The 16,518-nt window shown below is 42.5% G+C and overlaps 1 protein-coding gene across 3 annotated transcripts in view; it reads left to right on the forward strand.

Annotated features, from left to right (window-relative positions):
• Positions 1-2,238: 2,238 nt before the first annotated feature.
• Positions 2,239-16,518, forward strand: part of Limk2 (LIM domain kinase 2) — a 72,574-nt gene continuing 58,294 nt past the window's right edge. The window contains exons 1-2 of one of the 3 annotated variants that reach the window (XM_047560963.1): positions 2,239-2,449; positions 16,367-16,466. In XM_047560963.1, coding sequence (XP_047416919.1) covers positions 2,434-2,449; positions 16,367-16,466 — 116 coding nt within the window. In that variant the 5' untranslated portion in view covers positions 2,239-2,433. The remainder of the gene's footprint in view (positions 2,450-16,366; positions 16,467-16,518) is intronic. The other 2 variants (XM_047560959.1, XM_047560961.1) reach the window with 2 other exon arrangements.

A 16,518-nucleotide genomic window follows, 5' to 3' on the forward strand; every position in this document is an offset into this window, starting at 1 on the left:
CCTTTAGTTCAATACACAATCTTGTGTTATAATAGTTTTTCTCAGAAATCATAAAACCAACTGCCAAGTGGGTTCATAAGAGTTAAGGGAAGTCAAATATAGCACTCCTCCCCATCACTTTATGCATGCCCAGGACACCAGGGGTCACCTGCTATACCCAGAGAAGAAAAATATGACCTGCATCTGGTTTGGTTTTTTCAGACAGGGTAGTAAAAAATAATTGTGCTTGATTTTGTTTATCAGAATGCTGGGGCAAGAGGCAGCTGGACTGAACTTTGTGGCAGGAATCTAAGTAAGGCACAGAATCCGTTTCCCTGGGCTCTAATCCTACCCCTTTGTCGTCATTTGGACACTTTTCCCATGACCTAAATTTGATCTAGGGAAATAACAGTTGCCAGTGACCTAGCATGAGAGAATCAGATGAGAGGGACACCAGGGACATGTGTGGCCTGCCTGTCATCACATGGAGAACCCAAATCTCCTCCCAAACCCAGTGAAGGAAGTGTCTGCTGTCCTCTGTGCAGTGCCCTGTCCTCTACAATAAAAATTCTAAACAGCCTGCAGGGAAATCTAATTCACAGGTGTGTTTCATTTGGCCTACATGATATTTTTAAAGGTTTTTGTTTGGTTTGGTACTGGGAATTGAACCCAGAGGTGCTCTACCACTGAGCTACATCTCTATCTATATTTATTTATTTATTTTTGAGAGTTTCTTGCTCAGTTGCCCAGCTGGTCTTGAATTTTCAATTCTCCTGCCTCAACCTCCAGAGTCACTGGGATATAATCCCATACAGGTTTGTGTCACTATGCTCGGTTTTAAGTTTTTAACTGTTACCAACATTTTAAAAAGTGGGAATTTTGCCAAGCATGGTGGTGCACACCTGTAATCCTAGTGACTCTGGAGTCTGAGGCAGGAGAATCACAAGTTCAAAGCCAGCTTTGGCAACTTAGTTTACGTCTGTCTTGGAAAATAAAAAGGGCTGGGAGTGTAGGTTAGTGGTAGACTGCCCCAGGTTTCAATTCCTGGTACTGCAAAAATAAACAAAAATAAAAAGTAGGGACTTTCATCTAAAGACCTGGATTTTGGGGCTTGTTTTGAAACTGAAGACCTAGCTATAGCAGACCAGCATTCCAGCAGGGCACTACTCTTCTTCCAATGGGGCATGAACATTGCTGCAGTATGCTAAGCCATTTTTTTTTTCTTTTTTTTTTTTGTTCAATCCCAGTACCAGAGATTGAACTCAGGGGCACTCTGCCACTGAGCCACATCGCCAGCCCTAGTTTGTATTTTATTTAGAGACAGGGTCTCACTGAGTTGCTTAGCACCTCACTCTTGTTAAGGCTGGCTTTGAACTTGAGATTCTCCTGCCCCAACCTCCCAAGTCGCTGGGATTAGGCATGCAACACCGCGCCGGGCAAGCTCATTATATACAGCCTACTTTCTGTATTTATGGTTCCATATCCCTGTATTCAGTCAAGCCAGTATAAAAAATATTCAGAAAAAATATTCAGGAAAAATATTCAGGAACTGCGCCTTTACTAAACATGAGCAGGTCTTTTTTCCTCGTCGTCATTCCCTAAACAACACAGTATAACAACTATTTTATAGCATTTACATTGATTTAAAGGATATGGGGATTGTGCATAGGTTATATGCAAATACTATGCCGTTTTACGTAAGGATTTGTGCATCTGGGAATTTTGGTATCTGGGAGAATTCTGGAACCAATTCCCTACAGATACAATGGAAGACTATACCTACTTGGCCTTGCCAAGGATTGCCTCTTGTAATGTTTTTTAGGCCACCTCCATACTGCCTTTGCCCTAGAAATTATTTGTCAGCTTAGGATGGTACAGAGAAGTGGTTTCTCTGAGCTAGAAGTTTCTAAGGAACTCCACACTCAACCCCCTCCCCCAAAGTTATTTCTGGGTTAGACCTGACTTCCTCATATTCGTATTCCTGATTCCTAATACTCTACTGGAAAAAGCGTTCCTTCCACTGGGAGTCAAGTGACCTGGATTCCCATCCAAGCTGTGCACCTAATGAGCAGAGCCATTCTGAAGTGGCTGAACTTGTCCTCTTTGATCCTCAGCTTTCCCCATCTGTAAAATGGATGAGCACTGAAAGACTTCCAAGTTGAGATTTCCAGCCTACGCAGAATTAGTTGGAGCAACTAGACCGGACGTCACTCGCACTAGGGGGCGCCAGAGACGCCGCCGGAGCCGGAGTCAGGGGGCAGGGCCTGGCCCCGGGGCGGGGCGTCGGCAGGCGGGCCCCCGGTGCCAGGTGCGGTTTGGTCCTCCCGGGGAGCCGTAGGCGGTGCATCTTGCTCCCGCCTGGGGCAGAGCTCCTCCCTCGCCGGAGGTGGCGGTGGGAGTCGAGGGAATCTACTGCCGCACCCGCCTCCTCTTCATTTCCGCGCCCCTGGGACCATGGCTACTCTGGCGGGTAAGAAAGGACTGCGCCGCCCCATCCCGCCGTTATCTCTGAAACCTGGGCCCATGGAGCCTGAGGGGAACCAGCAGCCTCTCTGTGGGGTTCGGACTGACTAGATCCTTGTGGTTCCGGGGTGCTCTGGATGACTTGGGAGGTGGGCACAGCGCTCCCTGGGGACTGGAGGTCTGGGGCTCCGGCATTTGGGGGTGGGGGTTCCCAGAAGACTGAGGACTCTGAGCAGCGGGCGGGTTGGGCAGCTTCCTGCGATTCGAGGTCCGCGGGAGGACGGGATTCTGGTTTTGCTAGGGGTCTAGCCAATTGTTGGGAATTTGGTGGGATCAGGTCCCCAAATTAAAACTTTCCTAGGAAGATGAGGGGCCAAGGGTTCCCTTGGAACTGGGACTTCGTGGAATATGAGGAGGACAGGCTCCTCTAGGTTTCAGTACGGTTAGGAGATGCAGTTATCCCGGGTTCTGGGTTTTATGTGAGAAATGGAGGAGGGTATGACTTCGCCTCCAAGACCCAAGGCTTCTCGAGGCTCTCTTGGTCCCTGGAATCTTTTGGGTCCTAGAACAAGGAAATAGAGGTATGTGAACTTCACAGACTAGGGGCAGGAAGAGATTGGACCATTCTTCCTGGCTTCTCTGCTTCAGGTGGTGGGGAAAGTAAGCCCTCCGGGGTTCCAAGTCCCCACTAGAAGGACGTGGCCAGACACCTCCTGGAAGGAAGTTGTCCGAAGGGTGAAGGGTAGCATCAGAGTTGGGTTAGCTGGGCCTGCAGCCCCTGTGTCACCTCACACATCACCCTGTAGCTTCCTGCCCTCTTTGCTTGCCCCCTGGCACCAGGAACCTGTTGCCTATTTCCCAGCCACTTGTGTGGGTGGCCCAGCCGTGGGGTCCTTGAGGGTTAGCTTCCAAAAGCTTCCCAGTGTGCAGGAGAGAATGATGTGGGGTAGGGGGACTGGATATCTGGCCCTGCTTCCTGGCTTTTAGCCTGCGGACAGTCACTTCCTCCATCCTGAATACAAGGACCAGGCCACCAGTGGGTCACTTCCTGACCATGGGAACATGGGATTTTTCTCCTTATTGGTGATAATGGGCTCTGGAGAAAGAGAACTAGGGGTGGAAATGCCTTCTGTCCCTTCCTTTAATTTTTTTTTCCTTTCTTTTTTTAGTGTCCAGAGTTCTTCAGCCCAGATAATTTCCAGTGACTTTTTTAAAACCATTGTAATGTAGGTTCCTGGTCTTGAACCTTGATTCACAGAAATTGTGAAAGATTTGAGTGCAATAATTTTTGTTGTTGTTTTGTGGTGCTGGAGATTGAATCCAGGACCTTGCTCATGCAAGACATGCTCCACCACTGAACTACCTCCAACCTTAGAGAGCAGTCACTACCCCACCACCAGCACTGGGGACTGAACCCAGGGATGTTCTATCACTGAGCTACACCCCCAGACCTTTGTTTTGTTTGTTTGTTTTTGTCTGTTTGTTTTTGTCTCACTAAATTGCTCAGACTGGCCTCCAGCTTTCAGTCCTCCTGCCTCAGCCTCTCAAGTAGCTGGGATTACAGGCTTGAACCACTGCTCCTGGCTCCTAAGTACAATATCCTTTTCAGATTTCCTCTGAGTATCAAAAACCTGTCTAGAGGCTTTATGTATCAGCTTATGTATTCTTTTATTTGTTCAAATAATATTTGTTATATACTTCTTTGGCATACATTTAGTTAAGTGCTGAGGAGTGCAGGAGGAGTATGGTGGTGAACAGAAAGGTTATAGTCCTTGCTTTTATAGTGCTTCTTGTCCTAAAGGTGGACAACAAATAACAAAGGTAACAGTTTAGATAAGTGCTACAATAGTTGAGAAAAACAATTGAAATGAGTTCTATAAGAGTGCATCAGGGCCCAGAGCACTGGCGCATGCCTGCACTCCTAGTAGCTCTGAAGGCTGAGACAGGAGGATGGAAAGTTCAAAGCCAACCTCAGCAATTTAGCAACACCTTATGTCAAAAAAAAAAAAAAAAAAAAATGGAGGGGGTCGGGTGACTGGATGTGACTCAGTTGTTAAGTGCCCTGGTACCAAAAATAAATCAATTAAATAAAATAAAGTGCATCAGGGCTTAGGGGTGTGAGTAGGGAAAACTTTCCCTTTAAAAAAAGCAAGTATAGGGCTGGGGAGATAGCTCAGTCGGTAGAGTGCTTGCCTTGCAAGCACAAGGCCCTGGGTTAGATGCCCAGCACCACAAAAAAAAAAAAGCAAGTATATGTTGACTCCTGAGGATAAGTAGGAGTCTAAAAAAGAAAGGGCCAAGAACATTCCAGGCAGCCAGAACAGCATAAAACAACCCTTAAGTGAAAAGGCACATGATGCCTTTGAGGAGCTAGAAGAAGTCCAAAATGAATTTTTTGTGGGGAGGGACTAGGGATTAGAACCCCAGGACCTTACACATGCTAAGCAAGAATTCTACTATTGAACTACAGCCTTAACCCTAAAAGTAAACTTTTTTATGAGGAGACTAACACCCTGAGAAGACTTTTTCAAAGTTCCATAGCCAAATACATGATCAGAGTTCATATTTCCTGAAGTTCATATAACTTCAAGTTTAGTGCTTCATCTTCTCTCTATTACATAAAACTGAATGAGGTTGCTTGGGGAGTCAGAGAAGGAAGTGGGGCTTAAACTTTTACCTGTGAGTCTGTTCAAACTATGCTTCAAGACACCTTAGATTCCTCTTGTGTAACAGGAGAATCAACAACAAAGAAATGAAATATTTTCTGAGTGCCTGTGATGTCTACTAGACTGGGCTAGGCCAAATTTTACCTCATAAATTTTAACAGATGCCAGAACCAGGAGAGACTTCAGAAAATATAGTCTCTTTGTTTTTCATTTGAAGAAACTGAAGCTCTGGAGAAAATGAACTTGTCCAGGGTCACTCAGCTAGTTGTAGAGCCATGACTGATATGTCTTCTCCAGTGCTCTTTCCAGTATTCCAGGCTGCTTGAGACCTGAAGTCTGGCATATAGTAAGGCCTTAATAAGTATTTGTGAAAATGTGTAATATGTGTGTTTTGCCTTTGAGAAATTCACTGTTGAGTTAGAATTAAAAAAAAAAAAAAATAGACAACTCAAGACAATCTATTGTAAGGCCTGTTTGCAATAACATTATTAAAATTCAAAAGTGATGGAGAATTCTGTTCATACATTTATTCCACAAATATTGAGTACCTACCATGTGCCAAAACTTTTGACCCTGGGAGATACAGCTGGGAACAAATCCAGTCCCTTATGGAATATGTGTTCTGGTGAGGAAAGTAGGTAGTTACAGGGAATATGTTTGACTATTATTTTTTTACAGTAGTGGAGATTGAACCCAGGGGTTCTGTACCACTGAACCATACCCCCACCCCTTTTTATTTATTTTTAAGACAGGCTCTCATTAAGTTACTGAGGCTGGCCTTGAATTTGGAATTTTCCTGCCTAGGCCTCCTGAGTAGGTTGGATTACAAGGCATGCGCCACCACACCCCGCCTTATGCTGACATTTTTTAAGAATAGCAAGGTGTCCAGGGTGTCTCTAGTTTTAGTCAAGGAATAGTTCTTTATTTTTCTTCCTTTCCTTCTTCATTTCTTTCTTCATTTCCCTCCCTAGCCTCCCGGTGCCTCATGTATGCTAAGCACATACTATACCCCCAACCCTACGGATTTGAGAAATCAAATAGGCTTTAAAAAGTAGAAGGGATGATAACTTAGTAAAGAAGCCGTAAGAGTAGGATGAAAGGTAGGCAAGTTTCAGCCTTCTCATAAGGGATGTTGAATTGATATATGTGGTAGAGTCAAGGAGTAGGAGTTGGGGAAGTCGTAGGAAGTAGAAGGTAAGGCTGAGAGGGTGGGTGAAGTCACACTGAGGAGGGTTTATTGCCGGACTGAGGGTTGTATAATTTTCCAGTCTGCATTAGACACCATAGGTTTAGTCAGGAAGCCATAATGTGGGCCCAGGGCACCAATCTGGAAATGGATACAGTGGACCCTTAGGTACATTGTTAGTGGTAGCAGTGAAGAAGAAGGCACTGACCAGTTGGAGATACCCCATGATGTAGACAGGGCAGGGTAACTTGGATGGCTCTGTATGGGATGGAGGGACCATAATATGATCCAAGAGAACTCTAAAGTTTCAAAGCTCAAAGGACCGTAGTAGGCTTTCCATATTCATGGTTGATTTTCTGCATCTTCTGGAGATTGAGCTAATTCCCAGCCCAGGGCTGGCTTCTGATCTAGGAAGAAACCTGGAGAGGGCTAGGGTTAAGGGACATACTAGGAAGAAGTGGGACCCATCCCTAGGCATTACTTTGGCATTTTAGTGAGAGGACCTAGGGCCATAGCAATCTTATGCAAGTCCATCTTTTTTCTTACCTTTGACCTTTCTTATACAGGTATTACTCTTTTACCTATCAATTTACATCCACTAATGGCTAGAACATGATACCATTGCCTACTTCTATTAAAGTATTTCTTGAACCTCACACCTTGTGAGATCTTTCTGCCTTTAATTTGTTTGATCAGAAAAGAAAGTTTAATCTGTAAAGACATAGACTTTGAAGTCTAACATTACTAATCCTTATCTCCTGGGATCTTTATGTTCAATTAATTCATACTTGAATAGTGCTTAAAATAGTGTCTGGCACATAATAAGGATTCAAAGTAGTTTTTAATCATGGGCAAAAGGTAGAGAAATGCTACATGAGAATGTATGAATTGAGCAACTAGTTCCCTGATAAACAGATTCTTTGCAGGCCTTCTCCCTGATAAGAAAATGCCTACTCATTCATAGCAGAGTCTGCTTATGGTTAGAAGTGGGAGCCTGAAAGACACAGGAACCATGTCTCATTTGTTTCTCCAGAGTATATACTGTGATTATAGTGTTTGTCCTTCTCCTGGCACCTCTCTGACTTGTCATTTCTCTTCATGTCCTTGTCCCTCAAACCTGATAAATGTTCTCCAGAACCCCAGAACCCCAGTAGTTCTAGGCCTAGTCCGTACCTTGCACATGTACACACAGAAGAAGGATGTCATGCTGGGTGCAGTGGTGCATGCCTGCTTTCCCAGCAACTCAGGAGGCTGAGACTGGAGGATCATAAATTTGAGGGCAGCCTCGACAACTTAGTGAGACCCTGTCTCAAAATCAAAAATAAAAAGGGATGAGAATGTAGCTCAATGGTAAAGTATCCCTGGGTTCAATCCCCAGTACCACACACACACAAACACACACACACACACACACACACACACAAAGACTGCTGAATTTGTTTTGAAAATATTCCCTTCAGATTTCAGAAATTAGTCTGTTCAGCTCAGTCTTTTCCCTGGCTAACCTCCTAGATATACATGCAAGAAGGAAGAGAAATAATTCACAGATTGGTCCAACCAAATGCCAAGCATTGCAGGGGGTATTTTCACATCTATTACATTATTTCTTTTTAATTTGCTTTGCTAATCCCATAAGGTAGGTATTATCCTCTTCAAGATTAGGAGACAAGTTCAGAGAGGGTACATGAATTGTCCAAGGCAAAGGAAACAGGTTTCAAACCCAGCTCTTAACTCCAGTTCTTTTACTTGACCTGCACAATTTTTTTCTAATAAAGAGTTAGGGAAAGAAGAAAATAGATAAACAAAGGAGTTAAAGGAAGAAGAAAACAGCAAGAATGAAACTTTCTGAGATGCCCGTGTTTGTGCCTTAACCTGAAAAATGAGAGACCCCTGATTTGGTGTCACAGACTCAAGAGCTACAAAGAACTATTTGATCCCTCCTTTTGCAAAAGAACAAAAACGAAAAACTAAGTTCCAGTAAACTTCAGAAACTCCTTTAAAAGTCATCTAATCATTTTTCCTGAGACACTCCCTTTGGTAATATTTGGTAAACTAGTGAGGATGAAAACCTAGAGGAACATTAATCTTTACTGTTAGCTTTTTTGGTGGTCACTTGATTAAAATGTGATCTTTTTCTTTTGGCTGTTCTCCAGAGCTGCTGCCCTACCCTTCTTTTTCCTGTTTTGTCCTGAAACAAGTGGGATTTATACACCTGACCTGCCAGTTCTCAGGGGGCCCAGCAGTTACCATATTTGTTGTTTTATGCTCTACTGAACTGACTGGGTTTTGTTCCTGGTTCTCATTGTCTGGTGAAACATGAGAAGCTTCAAAGAATTTTCACAAATGAAAGGATAGGATCTGTATGTGTTGGTTCAGGCTAGGTATTAGGGGTCTTCTGAGCTCAGTGCTTGGGAATTTCTTACTACTTTGAAGTCTGAAAAGGACTAGTTTGCAAGGACTAGCTTAGACCAACATAAAGGTGAGTGTTAAGCACTGGCTGTGAGCTGGGGCACCAAGCTGACCCTCCCATCAAATTGCTGTGTAGTCTTCAACAAGTCTCAACTTGTCCGAGGTTATACAGGATAATAAAAACACAACTGACTATGGATCTGAGTTCCTGCAGGACCAACTTTCACTAGCTTTGTGATGGTTAAGCAACTTTCTTCTCCAAGCCCATTTTTCTTTTCAAAAAAAATGAAAGACAATATTAGATTAGATTTTTAAAAAATTTTTTTTTAGTTTCGTAGTGCTAGGGATCAATTCCAGGGCTTAGGGATGCTAAACTACACTAAATGCACTAAACACCCAGTCCCAAGATTAGATTATTTTAGAGGCTCTTCATCCTTACTTACCATCCTGTCATACTTGTGCCTACCCCAGTGAGTTCAGAGAGTTTGAGGTTCGCATTGCCAATTATTGAGAGAGAAAGGAGTACATATAAAATGAACATATTTTATACCAAGATTCAAAAGACCCTGAAAGTAAAAACCTTTTAGTGAACTATTTGTTGCAGTTCTTTCTTGTTTGTGTTGCACACTTAGCTTTTTTTCTTCTTCTTCTTCTGGTACTAGGGATTGAACCCAGGGGCATTCTGCAGTGAGCTAAATCCCCAGCCTCCTTTTTTTTTTTTTTTTTTTTTTTTTTCTTTTTTTCTTCTTTCTTTTTTTTTTAAACAAAGTCCCAGTTCTTCAGGGTCCTGCTCAATTGCTCAGGCTGGCCTCAAACTTGGGATCCTCCTGCCTCAGCCTCAGCCTCCCATTTGCTGGTATTACAGTATATGTCACTGTGCCTGGCTTTCCCACTTCTTAAAAGCAACACATTCTAATAATTGGAGGAACAACTTTTTGTTTATTAAACACCTAATAAAGATTCCTTATTGTTGGAGACTGCTGTGGATATTTAATTAGGCTCCCTTTCTTGACTCTGGCAGTCAGTAACTATTGTTGATAAGTCTGCAATTATAAGAGGTAAATCCTTGAGCTGGGGTTGTGGTTCAGTGGTAGAGCGCTTGCCTAGCATGTGTGAGACACTGGGTTCGATCCTCAGCACCACATAAAAATAAATAAAATAAGGGTATCGTGTCCCTCTACAACTAAAAAAAATATTTTAAAAAAGAGGTAAATACTATAAAGGGAGAAGGTGAACACTTGGTACAATGGGTACTTTCCTAGAGGAAGAACTTTCTGGAAAGACTGAATTCTGGATTGGTCTTTCACTGGACTTCACAGAAACCCCTAAGACTGTTATATTCTCTTACATTTCCTAGAATAGAGATTATAAGATAAATCAGGATTATTAACTTTCAGGATTGTAAGGGAGCTCAAAAAGCCAAGAGTATTGTATTAGAAGGGCATTTCTTTTTTTTTTTTTTTTTTGCGGTGCTGGGGATCAAACCCAGGGCCTTGTGCTTGCAAGGCCAGCACTCTACCGACTGAGCTATCTCCCCAACCCTGAAGGGCATTTCTTGAAGAAGGTCTGGGCTAAGGAGTCTGAGGGTTCTGGGTGAATATCCTTGCCCAGGTACTTTGTAATAGAAAAGCAATGTGAATGCATAATAGAGAAACAAGACAAGTTTGTCCACTCATAGGTGGTCATCCTGGGAGCCACAACATTTACTCTAGTGGCATCATCCCTGCAGACATTTGGAGCTTATCTTTATTTTGTTTTGGTACTGGGGATTTAACCCAGGAGTACCTAACCACTGAGGCACATCCCCAACCCTTTTTAAAAATATTTTATTTAGGGCTGGGGAGATGGCTCAGCTGGTAGAGTGCTTGCCTCGCAAGCACAAGGCCCTGAGTTCGATCCCCAGTACCGCAAAAAAAAAAAAAAAAAAAAAATTTATTTAGAGACAGAGTCTTGCTAAATTGCTGAGGCTGGCTTTGAACTTGCAATCCTCTTGACTTAGCCTCCCAAGTTACTGGGATTACAGGCATGCCCCACTGTGCCTGATTGGAGCTTATCTCTGGAAATTAATTCTTTTGTTGTTCTTTGTTTTTGAGACAGGGTTTCCCTATATGGCCCAGGTTTATCTCAAGTGATCTCCCTGCCTCAGCCTCCTGCCTGCTAGAACTGCAGGTGCTGGCTACTGTTTCTGACTGGAAATTATTTTCATAGCTTGCAGTTGTATCTGACCTTTCAATTGGATTTGCCTCCAAAGAGTGTTTACTCTGCCTCAGCTCTACCTTAGACCCTAGAGATAAGAAGATGATGAAGTAGCAATTCTTGCCCCTTAGAGCTGAGAGTGAGGGAGACAGGGAGAAAAGCTGAGCAAGGGGTATTGAAAGAGACAGAAAAATACAGAGTGAACTGTACCTTATTTCACTATATAATCATCATAGATTTTATGCCAATTTTTTTTTTCAAAAAAGTGGAACATGGCCATTATGTGAAGCTTTTTCTTAAAAAAAAATAAAAATAAAAAGTAGCTGGACACAGTGGCACATACCTATAGTCCCTATGACTTAGAGACTGAGGCAGGAGGATGGCAAGTTCAAGGTCAGCCTCAGCAACCTAGTGACACCCTATCTCAAAATAAAAGGACCCCTGGGTTCAAGCCACAGTACTCAAAAAAAAAAAAAAAATTGTGCCAGTTTTACCTACAAATTAGATGTTACTAAACTGTCTTTGACGTAAGATTAGGATGCATGGAATACTCATGAGTATGCATTAAAATTGAAGAGTCCAAACTGACGCACATCACTTCTTCATGATAGTTTAACTAACACTTTTCCAGTCTGAAAAAACTGGATTTGTTACTGATTTATTGAAATATTACACTTGAGAAAATTTCCTGCAATGTTGTGAAGTGTACTTACAAATTTAATTTACTATTCCGTGCTCAAAGATTCTACACTACTATTATTAGTTTCATTATCTGACAGTACCATCCTCAGCACCACTCCTTTAAAATGTGTTTACCATTAGTATACTGCAGCACTCTAAACCACATGAGTTGGATTATAGTGACAATGAGAATTCTAGGCTCACTGCAGTGCTTGAGAAGACAAATGTACATCCATATGCCACTGATGAATACATTGCTGCACTGTTTAGTTTTTTGTTGTTGTGGTTGGTATCAGAGATTGATCCCAGGGGCTCTTAACCACTGAGCCACATTCCCAGCCCTTTTTATTTTTTGAGATGACCTCACTAAGTTGCTTAGGGCATCACTTAGTTGCTGAGGCCGGCTTTGAACTTGTGATTCTCCTGCCTTAGCCTCCTGAGTCACTGGGATTACAGGTGTGCACCACCATACCTAGCTTGTTTAGATTTTAAGCAGCATGATGGACAGAATTATACTATGCAACAAGTATGTGATAAAAGGTTATAAACCAATTTTTAGACTGAAAAAGGTATAACAATAATGCGGTGAAATACGGTAATTAAAGAACAAACAAGCCAGGAACTGTGCACAGACCTGTAATTCCAATGACTCAGGAGGCTAAGGCAAGAGAATCCCAAGTTTGAGACCAGCCTCAGCAATTTAATGAGACCCTTTCTCAAAATAGGGGCTGGGGTAGAGCACCCCTGGGTTCAGTTCCCAGCACCCACCCCCGACACACAAAAGAACAAATGATATAACACAGGTATAGACAAAATGGAACAATCACTGCCTGCCTTTGAGGGACAATCAAAGAAGAAGCTTAATTAAGGGAAGAAATGGGCAAAGTACGCTAAACATAATGAATAATTTGAGGTATCAATGTCAGGGTGCAAGAACACAAATGTATGTAGCAGTAATACAAAACAGAAATATAACTAGAGCATTCCTTTGTAAGGGATGATGGGAAATCAAGGTTTATGGGGGTCACCTTGTAAAAGCTATTCACTCCTTTAAGGATCATAGTAGACCAGGGCCTAGACTTGGTTCCCATACTACTTTCAAGGTAACAATAGCCAACTTTATTAATGTGTGAGGAGGTTTTTTGTTTCTGCCTCATGGCCTTTGCACATACCCTTCCAATGTTGTCCTTCCCTTCCCCTTTTTTGCCCAGTTAATTCATATTCATCTTTTAGAACTCAGTTTGGAAATTAGTTCTTCAAGGAATATTTTGCCTCAACTCTGTTTTCCTGGTTATGAACTTGATATCTCCTTCATACCACTTGCCCCGATTATAGTTATATTATTGTTTAATATTTGCCGTGTGTCTAATCTCTCTCTTGTTTGCTGCTCTTTCCCCAACACACTGTTAGACACAGTTGACATACAGTAAATATTTGCTGAAAGAATGACTGAAGCATGCCCATTGAATTTAGCAATAAGCAGTCACTGTTGACCTTGGTGAGACAGCTTCAGAGAAATGGTGGGGGTGGAAACCAGATTGCAGTAGATTATGTAGTAAGTGGGAAATGAGGAAATGAGGGCATTGATGTGTAGACAAGTTTTTATAGGTGTGGCTATGAAAGGGATAAGCAAAGATGGTAGCTAGAAGAGAAAATGTGGTCCAGAATTGTTTTTGATGGGAAAGACTTGAGTTTATTTGAATGATAAAAAGGAGCCAGTGAAAAATGGGGTAGTGGTGGAGACAACTGAAAGTTTGCATCTTCTAAAGGTGAGATAGGATAGAATTCAGTAGTGCCAAGCTAAACAGTCCAACCTTTATTCTGTGGACATTGGGGAGTCTGGCCTGGAACTGAGATAGCTTGGCATCTGAGTGAGCTAGCTAATATTGTGCAGCAGACAAGGAAAAGCAGCCAAAGATCTGCAGTAGGGCCAGGGCAAGGGACAGGGAAGGACTAGAGAGACATTTGGAAGGTGGAACCAGGTGACTATGAGATGGGGTCTTGATTTTGAATCCCTCCTGCTTAACACAGAACAAGTACTAAAATAAAGTGTTGATTGAATGGTTTTTAGGTTTCTCAGGACTGGAGAAAACAGGGCAATCTCTAGAGGGTTTGACAATAACAAGCTACTTTGAATATCCTCATAGTGGAAAGTCCTGTCCCTCTTTGAATTTTGGAAGTAGTCAGAAGTTATTCAGAGCCAAAATGTTGAGTTGTTGAGTAAGTGGGTGGTCAGCTTAAACACTATTCCATTTGGTTGAAAATTTAAAAACAAGAAACAAGGTGTGGCTCCAAGATAATGAGATTGCTGGGGATGGGCTAAGACATGCTCATAAACTGACCCTAAAAGTCTTTCCATGTAAGGTTCTAAAAATGTTTCAATAAGGTGCTTCAGAACTTAGAAGACTCATTTGGATGTATGTGTTTATTAAAAACTCTCACAGCCACATGTGGTAGCTCACCCTGGAAATCCCAGGCACTTGGGAGGCTGAGGCAGGAGGATGTAGCTCAGTGGTAAATCACCCCTAGGTTCAATCCCCAGTACAAACAAAAGAGAAAGAAAGAAAGAAAGAAAGGAAGGAAGGAAGGAAGGAAGGAAGGAAGGAGGGAGGGAGGGAGGGAGGGAGGGAGGAAGGAAGGAAGGAAGAAAAGAAAGAAAAGAAAGAAAGAAAGAAAGAGGGAGGGAGGGAGGAAGGAAGGAAGGAAGGAAGGAAGGAAGGAAGGAAGGAAGGAAGGAAAGAAAGAAGAAGGAAGGAGAAAGAAAGAAAGAAAGAAAGAAACAGCCCTCTCACAGGGGGTAGGGGCATAGGATACTAGTAGACCACTTGCCTAGTGTGTATGAATCCCTGACCTCAATCCCCAGAACGATGCTCATGTGCACGTTCCTCTAGCTAATTAATCATTTTGCCCATTGTCTAATCTGACCTGAGCCTGGTTCAAATGAGTCTTTCAGATTTTCTACCCTGGATTTTTGAAAACGGTGGCGTACTCTGTGACCACTGCCATTCTGCCACTCAGAAAGCAAAAAGACCCCTCTTGAGAGTTATAGTTTTAGATCTAGAAGAAGGATTGGTGGCATATATATGTCCCATCACTAAGAAACTAAAGGAAAGGAGTGGATTTTTAAATTTGTTAACTTGTTTAACTGCTCTGGGGTTACGAAGAGGACAACTGTTTGTATACTGGCTGCCCCCCCCCAAATGGTGCTGAGCAGTCTTGGAGTGCCCTAAAGCTATACTTTGTCTATTCATGCCCCCTGTGCCAGTGAAACAGGGTTCAGTGACTGTCATTGTACCTACGGCAGTCTGGAGTTACCCAAGAAGAACAAAGCTGCATACAAAGTGCACAAGAGAGTCTTGTAACACCCTTGTCCCTCTTTCTAGGGCCAAGTCAGGTACCACAGCTTGATCTCAGCTGCCCACTTTATTTCAGAAACTTGGCATCTGAGCTCTACCAAGAGTATTGTGTTTTGTTTGGGGTACCTCCCTTTCAGAGGGACATGTATCAACCCTGTGCTTTTTGCCCATGCTGATCTTTAAACCCACATAGCCCTGGTTTACTCTTTCTTAGCCTTTGGTAAATCCTCCCCATCTTTCAAGTCTCAGCTCATGTTTCCACTTTCTCTACAGAGACTTTCCTAGCCCCAATTCCAATGAACAGGAGTTAGCATGGTGAAGTGGAAAGAGCAGAAGCTTTCAAATGACCAGAACTGAGGTTGAATGCTCGATCTACCATTTGGACCATCACCCCTACCCCCTTACTTTAAGCATCAGTTCTCCCATCCATTAAATAAGGATAATACTATTTGTGACACAGGATTCTTTTAAGGATTAAATGAGATTGGATCTGTGAAAGCACTTACGACAGTTCTTAACAAATAAGAAACATTCATTACATGTTTATTCTTTCCCTTTTACACCCAGAACCTTTCTTTGAATGAACTAAATAGTACTTCTATTGCTGAAATAACATCCAAGTGAAATGTTGCAATATGGAAAAGTGTGTCTTTTCCAAAGGATTTGCTGCCTGAGGAGCAATGTTATCCAACAGCCTCTAACATAGAACTTTGTATCAGAAGGATCAGTGTTGTTGGTTGAATGAATAAGCTCCTGAACTAATTGATGGAAAATTGGAGAAGTAGTAAAAGGCAATAACATTTAACTCAGAGAGGAAAGGTTCCTGGGTATGAGCTGGGAACACTCATAGGAAGGGCTGACATTAAAAGCAGGGAGCCCCTCATATTTCTTCTACTCAGAACTGTAAGCAAAGACTTAAAGTTCTGGTAAATGGCTATGTGTGTTTTACTGGGGATTGAACACATGGGTGCTCTACCACTGAACTATACCCCAACCCTTTTTATTTTTTATTTTGAAACAGGGTCTTGCTGAATTGCTGAGGCTGGCCTTGAACTTGTTATCCTTATGCATCACCACACCTGGCAATCAGAGCTGCTTTTTTCTTTTTCTTTTCTTTTCTTTTTCTTTTCTTTTCTTTTCTTTTTTTTTTTTTTTTTCAAGCTAGGCAAATGCTTTACCCCTCCTCGTCAGAGCCATTTTTAAGAAATAAAGTGAAATTACTTTTGCGGCCATGAGTTCCTTGTCCCTGGAGATATGAACTGGAAATTGCCAAGTGCTTATTAGAGAGATCTCATGGAGAGGAAACTGGACATTGGGCAGACATTGGTAATATGAGATTCTGTTAACTCACTCTTACTCTGCATGGTATGAATCCTGTCGCTTTTCTTCCTGATACTTCAGGTCTTTGATCCTCTTTGTTTTATGTGTAGGTGAGGATGCCTGGAGGTGTCGTGGCTGTGGGGACCATGTCGCTCCAAGTCAGAGATTGTACAGGACTGTCAACGAAGCCTGGCACAGTTCTTGCTTCCGGTAAGTATGTCTGTCTTCCTTTCTTACCAGCATACTATGGGCTGGGCACTGT

This window comes from Sciurus carolinensis, chromosome 8, assembly GCF_902686445.1.
Source record: "Sciurus carolinensis chromosome 8, mSciCar1.2, whole genome shotgun sequence".
In the NCBI taxonomy this organism is placed as follows: domain Eukaryota; kingdom Metazoa; phylum Chordata; class Mammalia; order Rodentia; family Sciuridae; genus Sciurus; species Sciurus carolinensis.